General features: G+C 32.5%; 1 protein-coding gene across 1 annotated transcript; it reads right to left on the minus strand.

Annotated features, from left to right (window-relative positions):
• Positions 1-2,408: 2,408 nt before the first annotated feature.
• Positions 2,409-10,056, minus strand: LOC107926109 (pleiotropic drug resistance protein 1). Its single transcript, XM_041117372.1, has 24 exons — positions 9,631-10,056; positions 9,160-9,280; positions 8,471-8,559; positions 8,309-8,393; positions 8,063-8,222; positions 7,909-7,985; positions 7,767-7,820; positions 7,592-7,682; positions 7,200-7,501; positions 6,833-7,114; positions 6,418-6,734; positions 6,135-6,295; positions 5,950-6,053; positions 5,711-5,867; positions 5,504-5,626; positions 5,263-5,423; positions 4,812-5,144; positions 4,290-4,580; positions 4,113-4,196; positions 3,898-4,031; positions 3,535-3,762; positions 3,272-3,443; positions 2,933-3,187; positions 2,409-2,834 (listed from the first exon to the last, which is right to left on the minus strand). The coding sequence occupies exons 1-24, from the start codon at positions 9,966-9,968 to the stop codon at positions 2,565-2,567; spliced, it is 4,389 nt and encodes a 1,462-aa protein (XP_040973306.1). The 5' UTR covers positions 9,969-10,056; the 3' UTR covers positions 2,409-2,564.
• Positions 10,057-11,065: the final 1,009 nt, after the last annotated feature.

Raw genomic sequence — 11,065 nt, forward strand, 5'->3', positions numbered from 1 at the left:
ATTAGTACAGTTTATTCATTTAAGTTTCCCCTGTTTCACTATCCAACAATTCTGACCTCTCTTCACTAAAAATTAATTATATCACAGTACAAAACTCGGATAATGTTCCCATTGATTTCTATTGAAAATAGACTCATTAAGGATTATAAGAATATAAATTTGAGACTCTAATTAATTTTCTCCAATTTTTGGTGATTTTCCAAAGTCAAAACAGGGGAACCCGAATTCATTCTAACATTGTCTCACAAAATTCATTATATCTCATAATTTACAAATCCATTGCTTACACTGTTTCTTCTATGAAAAACTAGACTCAATAAGCTTTAATTTCATATTTTATTCATCTTCTAATTCGATTTCTAAAATTTATGGTGATTTTTCAAAGTTAGTCTACTTCTGCTGTCCAATATTGTTTTTAGTTCAAGATGTTTATTAGCATTTTTCCTCTAAATTTCAAAGGTCATACAATTCAGTCCTTGCTCAATTAACCCATCTATTAAGCTAATTTTTCTCAATTAACATTTTATTCCATCATTCTAAACTATTACAAAATCTTTGAAAATCAGAATTTTAACACTAAACCTTAATTCACAACTCTTTCACAATTAGGTCCTAAAATCAATATCTATTGAAATTACTTGATAAAATCATAAAACAACAAAATCAAAGCTTCAAATTCATTTTATTTCATCATAAACAGCTAACACTTATCAATGATAGCTTTTAATTTTGTTCATAAAATCAAAAACTAATGAATTAAACACTTGGACCTAATTATAAAAGTCACAAAAACATAAAAATCTCAAAGAAAAGGGTAAGAATTGAACTCACATATGTCAAAGTATGAAAAACCAGCAGCTTTCAGACCTCCCATGGCGTTTTTGCTGAAGAAAAATGATGATATCTCTAGATTTTTTAAATTTGTCTTGTTTTATATGTTTAATTTGTAAAATTTCCCATTTTGCCGTTGTTTTTCCTTGTCTTTTTTGCTGATTTTCTTGCCCAACCATCCAGCCCATACAATTTGGGTCCAATTGCCTTTTAAATCCCTCCTTTTTAATCACTTAAACTATTTAATCACAATTTAATAAATTTCGCACTATTTTTAATTTAGTCCTTTTTAATTAATTGACTAACCAAACGTTAAAATTTTCTAACGAAACTTTAATACTAACTTAATAACACTCCATAAATATTTATAAAAATATTTATGGCTCGGTTTATAAATCTGAGGTCTCGATACCTCGTTTTCAACCAAATTTACCTGATTAATTCTTTTAAAATCGCAAAATTCACTAATTAAAAATAATTCTTTTAAGTTCACGCTTGGCCTATAATTATTATTTGTTAAAATTTCTAAACTTTCTCGTCGGATTTAGTGATCTCGAATCACTGTTTCCGACACCACTGAAAAATTTGGCTGTTACACAACAACTCGATTAATTCAAAATTTTATCACTTGATTCGATCAAACACTCACCCCTAATGTTGAGTACATGTTTGAGAGTATGTGTTATAGAGTGTTAGATATGCTTGAAATAGTTATTTAAACTTGTTTATAATCTTCCATTATGTATGGAGATTATTTGGTAATATTTTGAACTAAACTAAGTAAGTTTTGGGATCATTTTTCAATTTTGGTGAACTTCTATTAGTACAAATAGTCATGTATTGGTACAAGTAAGTTAGCAGCAAAAAATGAATAGTAGCAGAGACTTCTAGCGGTAGAAGTATGTCAAAACAGGGTCCCTCCTCTATTTGACTTATTTTGACGCTTAGAGACCTAATTTTGATCCCAAATATCTTTGAAAACCTAGAATTTGATTAAAAATGTTTTAATTGATTTGAATTTGATTTTAATCAATAAGAATGTTTTGTAAATAATGATAAAAGCAAAACTTTGTGTTTGATGTTGAATGAAAACTAATTCTAGTTGATTTGATTAATAACCTTGACTTGTTTTCAAGTAGTTCTAAAGTGTTTGAATGTTGAACTTGTCTATTTTGAATTAAATAGTTTGTTTAATATGACAAATGCTTGATGTTTGAGTTGAGTTTAAAAGAAAAGTTAACCCTAATTGTTTTGACAATGAATATAGTATTTTTCATTCAGACCCAACGATGGGATCAGTGTAGAGTACTACATGACCAGATGTGATTGAAAGGTTTGGATGTGATTTTACTTTAAATTGAAGGAGGCCTTGGATGTACCAGGATTTGACATGAATTTGCCTTGGGCAGGTTTCATTGGGATTTGATAGTAGTTACATGGCTTCCAAGCTGGGTGAGCTCTTGGGTGGGTGAATCCTTTTGTTGGGATAGTTATTTTTGCAATCCGCTTTTGGTTGAGGTAAAGATAATTTTCAGGAGAAGGTGATTTGAATATGCTAAAAATCCTTTTTCATGGACTGCAATGAAAAACACTTATATTTATTTAATATATTGTATTACAACAAAATCTTCAGATACAATGAAAGAATTTGTATGTTAAAATTAAAATGGCATAGATTTAATATATGAATAAAAGCATGACCTTAAACATTACAGAGATGGAAACCATAAATTCTAACGTCTTTGGAAATTAAAGACCTTAATGGACACAGTAAAGATGGATGCAAACAAAACAGTGAAACCAAGAATTACGGCAACGACAACTCCCAGGAATTCATGTCTGAAACCATATCGACTTCTCAAATATTGTTCCACTGTTTGACCAATGAAGTCTCCATCTTCTAGGGGTGTTTCCACGTCTCCAAATTGTGAAACAAACAATCCGTACAAGGTCCATGCTACTGGACAAACCCAATAGTACCATCGCCACCATACAGGCATGCTCTGCAAAATTCAACAGGTTAAACTTTTAAAAAATCTATATGAACTTGAAAATTGGAGAATCACATGATGAAAAGAGAAAAAAAAAAAAAAAAGCTTACCGGTCGTGGAATGATGAACCCTGAAAAGAGGTTCCATAGTCCGTAGAATGCAGCAGAAACAATCGATGCAATGTGGTAGTTTGGCGTAACAGCAACAGCCATCATGCCATAGAAGGTGAAGTATAATAAGGTAAAGTACATGAAGAAGAGATACCAAAAGAACTTTGCAGCAGTCCATTCGAATCCAATCATTGCATAGACTAAGATGCCATACGAAGCAGCTTGAATAAAAATGTAAGGCATCTCAATAATAACCTGCAATTTACAAAAATGGAAGCTTGTGTAACTTTCTTAACTGTTTCGAAACTTTTACAAGTTTTCCAAATTACGGAAATTTACCTGCGAAATGGCATATGGCATGGCAGAATACATTCCAGCAGCTCTTTCTCGATAAAAGACCGTTCTTTCAACAGCAACAACAGGCTGCACAGATGAAGCATTTTGGATACCAAGGAAAAGAACAGCAGCATACATTGAACCCATAGCATTGGTCAGATCTTGTCCTTTATTCCTGTAATTCCACAATGTGACAGTTAGATATATCAAGATGATCGAAACCAACATTGAAGCATCTACTTTTGTGGTTTTGACTTGTAGCTTACATTTTCGAGCCAAGGTCCCAGAACATTGTCCCAAACACCAATGCTATTACAGTTGTAAAAAGAAATCGAACAGCGGTATATGGCGGGTTGCGCCAATATGACCAGTGTTGCTTCCATAAGCATGCTGCACACTGAATCAAGAATGACTGAGAGTACTGAGTTGGAAAATAGAGTTCCTTTGATCCAGCAGCAGGCTTGCTTAAATCTTCAATAAGAGCTTTGTTTCTCCTGAACAATGATATACATTAGTATCAAATTTGAGTTAGCTATCTCAGATGTCGATCTCGTGCTGAATTAAAGTAATTAGTTGAATCATCGTATAAATTTTTGTTGCAAGGTCAAGTATGAGTATCTTATCATTACCTGTGTAGATCTGAGTTTTTGTAGATATCGGCGAAATCAACACCTAAAGCTAATTCTTGTGCTGTTGTGGTAACTTCTAACATCCAAGTCGCTGGATTGTATCCTTCTTTAATTTTGCTAACTCCTTGAATTCCCTATAGAAAGATGAACACTATAGTGTTAGATGAATAAATTATATTAAACCATGCAATTTAAGGTCCTTCATTTCATCTTACCTCAAAATACTCAATAAGATGTTTAGAATGGTGTCCTAATGGCCCGACATATATTTCCTCTCCTCCTCGCTTCATAAGGAATAACTGCAATTGCATGTTCTATTTAGATATAAACTCATACAAAGAACCAACAAAAGCACAATAAATTCTTTTTGAATTGAATTTCAAGTCCCTTACCTCATCAAATGCTTCAAATATGTCAATACTTGGCTGATGGATAGTACACACAACTGTTCTTCCAGTGTCTACTGTGTTCCTAACTGTTCTCATAACAATTGCTGCAGCTCTCGCATCAAGCCCTGAAGTTGGCTCATCCATGAAAATGATCGAAGGGTTTGCTACAAGCTCTACTGCAATCGTAAGCCTTTTTCGTTGCTCAGTTGATAAACCATTTACACCAGGTAAACCAACCAGTGCTTGCCTTAACGGATTCAATTCCACGAGTTCCATGACTTCCTCGATGAACATCTATATTAAATTAAGCCATACCAAAATGATCATTTGGAAAAATGGGTTATTTTGTGGGACTCTATCAGTAGGCAATGAAGGGGTGTCAAAACTAAAAACTTATTGACTTCAATTAGTCCTCGGAGTTTGAGATCGAATTGTGTTTATTGGATTATCTTAGTTAAAACCTCTAAACATATATCAAAGAAGATTTAGAGACATGAAATAGCTTAAAGTTTCATGAATGCCAACCTTTCTAGTTTCAGCTTTAACGTCAGCAGATAATCGAAGCCAAGCAGAATACAGCAAGGACTCATACACGGTGACATGAGGAGAGTGAATATCATTTTGTTCACAGTATCCAGATATTCGAGCAAATGTTTCTTGTTTCTTCTGGAAACCAGAAACTGTGATGTTCCCATCTATATAACCACCTGTTTTTCTACCAGCAAGCACATCCATAAGAGTAGTTTTACCCGCACCACTAACACCCATTAAAGCTGTAAGAACGCCTGGTCTAAAAGCCCCACTAACACCCTTCAGTAGCACCAATCTATCTTCAGTAATACCTTGTTGTTTCATTTCCTGAAATGTTCCAAATGAATCGAACAAACTTTTATATCTGTGGACCACATTAACAACAAACAGAATATAATCCAAACGTTGAACATATATGGAATTTATACATGGAACCTTAAGTTACCTGTGGCATATCAACAGAATAAACAACGTTATCAAATGTGAGGCAATGTGGCTCAAATGGAAGAACCATTCCCTTTTTCTTGATAGCAATGGCCCCGACAGTTGCCTCTGTCACAGACGAGGACTTCGATGAGATGCTTCTTTGAACCTCCTCTTGAATCTCTGCATATCAAATGGATTAGTATTCTAAATAATGCCATGTAAACAAAAACCCTAAAAGAAATATAGGCGAGCTATAATACCTAAGTTAGTTACACGATTTGAGCTGCTTTCATTGTTTGTTAACTGAATGCTTCCACCAATTCCATTGGTTTGTTCATTGCTTTCCGTTTGTTCTGATATTACGGCCCTTGAACTCCCAAATGCTGCATAATTATTTGACAAAATGTAAAAGATTAGCTCTCCATTATGAAGAGGATTAAGTTTTAAATAAACAAAGCTATACTCACGTTTTAGATAGGTAAGAGCCACAGTGAAAAAAAAGTTCAACAATATTACGAAACCAGCCAATCCTCCTGCTCCTATCCAATACCATTTTGGTTCATGGAAGAAATCCCTGGACTTCAAAACTTCGATTCCTGCTGGTTCTGTTGAACCCGGAAGAGACTTCAATACAAAAGAAGCTACAATCAGATGATTGTTCTGAGATCAAAGTAAAACTATAAACATTGCAAATTTAGAGTATTACATGACTCCACTGGTTCCCACGGAACTCATTAACCATCAATGCGGATTGTCCATACATCAGAGGAGAAATCCAGTAACCCCATATCCACCAACTCTTTATGTCATCTATGACATTAACAAAAGAAAATGGATTAGAGAAAAAAAGTTAAGTTTGATGTCTAGTGATTTGTCTAAGACTTATCATACCTCGTGCCAAGATATAGCCACTCAATGCAAAAAGTATGAGCAAAGCAAATGAGCCAAAAGTATTAGCAACAATCATGTTTCTAGCAGATGCTGCGATGAAGCGAAACAACCCCGAAGACATCTGGTTAACGAGAAGGAGTATGAAGTATTGCCTAAATAGCCTGCATTAGACAAGTTGCTTACACATCAATTTTGGATCAAGATTTAATAAGCTAATATATAAATATGCGCAATACTACTTAAGGTTTCATTTGAAACTTTTATTGCCGTTTCATTTGTTTACCTTTCAACATTCGGATCAAATCCGATGACATAATAGGTAAGAAATACCCATATAGCAACTTCTACAAATGTGATTGGAATCTTGAGTATCCATCTTGGTAAAGCATATGTCCATGCAGGAAAGAATAAGAGGTCTCTTTGCTTGAAAAAGACAGGAAGCTTAGCAATGGTCATAGAAATCTCAGGCATTCCATTAAACATGACCATAATCAAGCCAAAAAAAATTGCCCCCATATAGATTCCTCCGTCAACAATAGAATCTCGGTTCATCTCAGTCCTCAAAAAGAGAGTCATAGAAACTATTGCCATAAATGAAAGCTAGTACAGAAAGAAAAAACAAAAAGGAAGTTAGTCGTTGTCATGTAATATAAACCATAACAATTACAGTGCTAGAATTAATTGTCCTTAGCACTCACCTGCATAAATATGAAGATGTAGACAAAAGAATTTCTCTTCATCAACAGAAACTCCCTTAAGATGTTAGCTTTCAGCAACTCCCACTTTCCAACACCATATTTTTTGGTTGTCAAAGCAGCGGGGTGACTCTTTGCTTTCTCAAATGGAGTTCGAAGTTCATCTTCAAGTTGCAATCCAACATGGAAAGATTGGAATGCCTCAGCAAACTCATCGGCCGTGACAAACCTGTAAGGTTGATCTCTACGTGCCCAATATTGCATTTGATCTTTCCTTGACGTAACCTACAATGAAGAAAGTCAGGTAATGTGATAGAAGATGAACTTTGTCCGAATAAAAGAAAGAAAGAAAACCAATGTCGAGACATACTTCTTGCAGGAAGTCCGCAACGCCTTTTCTTTCAGGACATCTGAAGCCCATAGATTCGAAAAAACTCAGAACGTGTTCACGAGGACCCTGATATACTATCCGACCATCGGAAAGGAGAATAATGTCATCGAAAAGGTCATAAGTCTCTGGAGCTGGTTGAAGAAGAGAAATGACTGCAGTTCCATTAAGGATATGAACAGTTTGCTTGAGGGAGTTTACAATCTGGAAAGTTGTAGAGCTGTCCAGACCAGTAGATATCTCATCCATAAAGAGTGCCTTTGCTGGTCCAACCAGCATTTCACCTAATTGCATTGACAGAAATGGATTTCATGATAAAAAATTGAGCCTACTTTGGTAATGGAAAAAATGGTTTAACTGATTTTATCAATTACCTGTTGTGACACGCTTCTTTTGTCCACCAGATATACCCCTTAACATTTCATCTCCTACCATAGTGTCTGCACATACTTCCAGTCCTAAAACCTAAAAATTTCATGCCAAAGGAGTTCAGTAAGTATATATATTTATCTTAGTACTTGGATATCTTTTAGATTCCTTTAACATTACCTTTAGAATGTAATCTGTAATAACATTTACTTCCTGACCTTCAGTTGCTGCTGCCTAATATTTTTAAGGTGAAATGAATCAACAACACAAGTTTAATTCTTTCTACAATTCAAACATAAAAATAATATTCATTACTTCTTACCTTCATGAAGACATCAATATCGGGATCAGGTTTAATATTTGCTTGTTTCTCTCTTCTTGACAATTCTGCCAACATATCTGTAAACATCCAAAACAATAAAATTTCATGCTTTGTAGTATAAAAAATGTCAAATAATAAATCAAACAAAACTAACCATAACGATCTCCAACCCCTTGGCATCTTGCAGAAAAGGCCAAAGTTTCCCTCACTGTCATTTCTCCTATATGAAGATCATATTGACTGATATAGGCAGCTGTTCTTTGGGGCACAAATTCATTCATCTCATGCCCATTGTATGTTACTGTCCCAGAACACTGACAGAGAATTTTACTTGATAATTAGAAATAAAATCAAAGACAACATCCAATGCATTGAACCAAAGTGAACTTTTGTAGAGCACCTTGAGAGCAGTATCAAGCTTTCCGGCTAAAGCCAACAAGAGAGTGGTTTTCCCAGAACTTGGAGGACCCAAAAGCAATGTCATCCTGAAGCAATAAAACTTGATTAATTTCAAGATACCCAAAATTTAAATTTAATAGTAAAAATTAAATCTTCATGTTACCTGCCAGGTTTAATGATTCCACTGACGTCTTTGAGGATTGTCAGCTTTTTCTTTCTACTAGAAAGAATTCCCATCTCAACCAATAAGCTCTTTAATCACAATACAAATTGAAATGTCAGGAAACAAACATTAAGGTAATGTGTTTCAGTTAATTTTGATCAATATTTGCTTGTAATAATATTTTATTATTTTAAAATTAACTTTTAATGTTTTATAATTACTTTTAAAATTAAACTATAATTATTAAATTAATTCATTAAATCTAATTAATAATTATAAAATTTATATTTGCATATAAATATATTTATATATATGTATTTTAGATATATTTCCATGCATATATATAAATAATATGTAATCTATTAAGAAATTAAAAATAGTCTATTTATATGTAAAAGAAATTCAAAATGGTATACCAAAACACACCACCAATAGTATTATAGGATATACAATACTTAATACCTTGTGTTTAGAACACGAGAAAAAATCTTCTTCTTTTATTTATTTATTTATGAATATTGGATTTTAAATTTTTTAAATTTTGAAATGAATTTTAAAATTCGCTCTAAATTTTCTTAATTTTGAAATTAAAAAACCAAATATAATTTTTATGCCAAAATCTTGAATTCCAAACATATCATAAATGGGAAAAACGTAAATGACCATTTTCCATCCAAGTTGGAACCTACCTCAAATATGTTAGTGACGAAATTAATAACTGTAGGCAAAGCATTGCTTCCTACGTAAGCTTGAGCATCAATATTTAGATGTTGGAATCTGACTTCAATAGTGGGAACTTCGATGCCAACCCTGAGGAATTCCATTGCAAAACATTGGCATCATGTTTAGTTGAATGTAAATTTGTCATTGTAAACATATTTATTGTATATTCTTTAATCACCATTTAATCAACTAAACAAATGTAATACAGTTAGTAAGACACATTTTTATCCTATTTTATTTTCATAGAATTTTCATTTAATTCTCTCTTTATTTATTATTCGAAAGTCAAAATTTGACTTATTAATTAAGGATGTTGATTATCTTTTTGAGATTGTAGAATTGATTCATAATTATACTTACATGATAGTTTAAATAAGTGGGTGTGAATATATAATCTTGAAAATCTATTTTATAAAAAAAGAACCTTAATTTCATACCTTTGGATACGATTCTTGAGCTTGAGTAAGAACTTCTCATTATCTTCCTCAGCAACTTTGACCAACCTCTCAAGCAAAGCCTTCCTCTCTTGCCATCCAATATCGAAAACATCGATTTCATTGGCACCACCTTGAGAGCTTGCCAATATACCTTTCCTTAAACGAGCAACAGTGGGTAGTTTCTCAAGTGCAGCCCACTTTAAAGCTTCTTCATCATCTTCATCTCGAGAAGATCTTGAGAAAACTTCGATGCCATTGTTTCTCCATATCGAAGAACTACCAGACCGTATACTTCTCCTTAAACTAGTACTCGCTTTATAAATATCACCCCCCTCCATTACCCAAAACAATATCTCTCGGAGCTCGAAATCAAAGAATAAAAAACGAATGAATAATAATTATATTTAGGGATTTGTTTCTGGTATGAAGTTAAAGGGAGTGTTTGATATTTGGCATATATATAAGGATTACGGGCGACTACAACGCATGGCTGCTGGCGGCCCCTTATTTCTCTTTCAAATGTCAAACTTCAAAATTTTCCAGGTTCTTTCTTTCGCATGGATTGAATTATGGAATATTTTTTGTTTTTCCTTTTCTTTTAACTGTTAATATGTAATTTTTCCCCGAAATTTGTTTAAAACTCTCTAATTGGTTTCTAATTTTTTTTTTTACTTAACCGGTACTTAAACTTGTATTCTGTCACCTATGTTGTTGGTACTTCCGCATTAACACTCTTAATTTGTGCCAATGTGGCACTTATGGTAACATTAATAAAAGTTATAAAGTACGCATAATATAATTAAAATGTAAACATTATATTAAGATAAAGTTTTGGTTAAGTGGTAAAGCTAATATTTTGTCAATATAATTAGTGTAGTTTTAGTTTTTCATTGGCTTTTTTTTTAACAAATAAAAAAAAATTAAAGTATCGTAAAATAAAATAACTTATTTTACTTACAAAAGAATATTTTTATAATTTCTCTAATCGAGTTAGTGTTTTGTTAACTTGTGACACTAACTCAATAGATACTTAAATAATCATATAGATTATTTTTTAATATTATTAGAAAAACATAAATTACAAAATAATCATAATAATACTAGTCCTTAATATAAGACTTTTCAACTCATCTGTGAAAGAGAAAATCCATAAGACTCCCATGCCACTTTTCTTTTTCTTTGAAATTGAATGGCTTCTAGATAAATCCTTAATTTAAGACTTTTTCAACTCATCTTTATGTGAAAGTGGAAATCCAAGAGACTCCCATGCCACTTTTAATCTATATCAATAATATATATTTACAAATTTGAAAACAAAAATCAACTGCAGAAAATATCTTTTATTTTCTATTATATTATTATATTTTCTATTTAAAAATAATTATAATATTCAATTTAAAATTATTAATTAAAAATAAAATAAAATAGAAATTAT

The sequence above is a fragment of the Gossypium hirsutum genome, chromosome A07 (assembly GCF_007990345.1).
Source record: "Gossypium hirsutum isolate 1008001.06 chromosome A07, Gossypium_hirsutum_v2.1, whole genome shotgun sequence".
NCBI classification, from domain to species: Eukaryota; Viridiplantae; Streptophyta; class Magnoliopsida; order Malvales; family Malvaceae; genus Gossypium; species Gossypium hirsutum.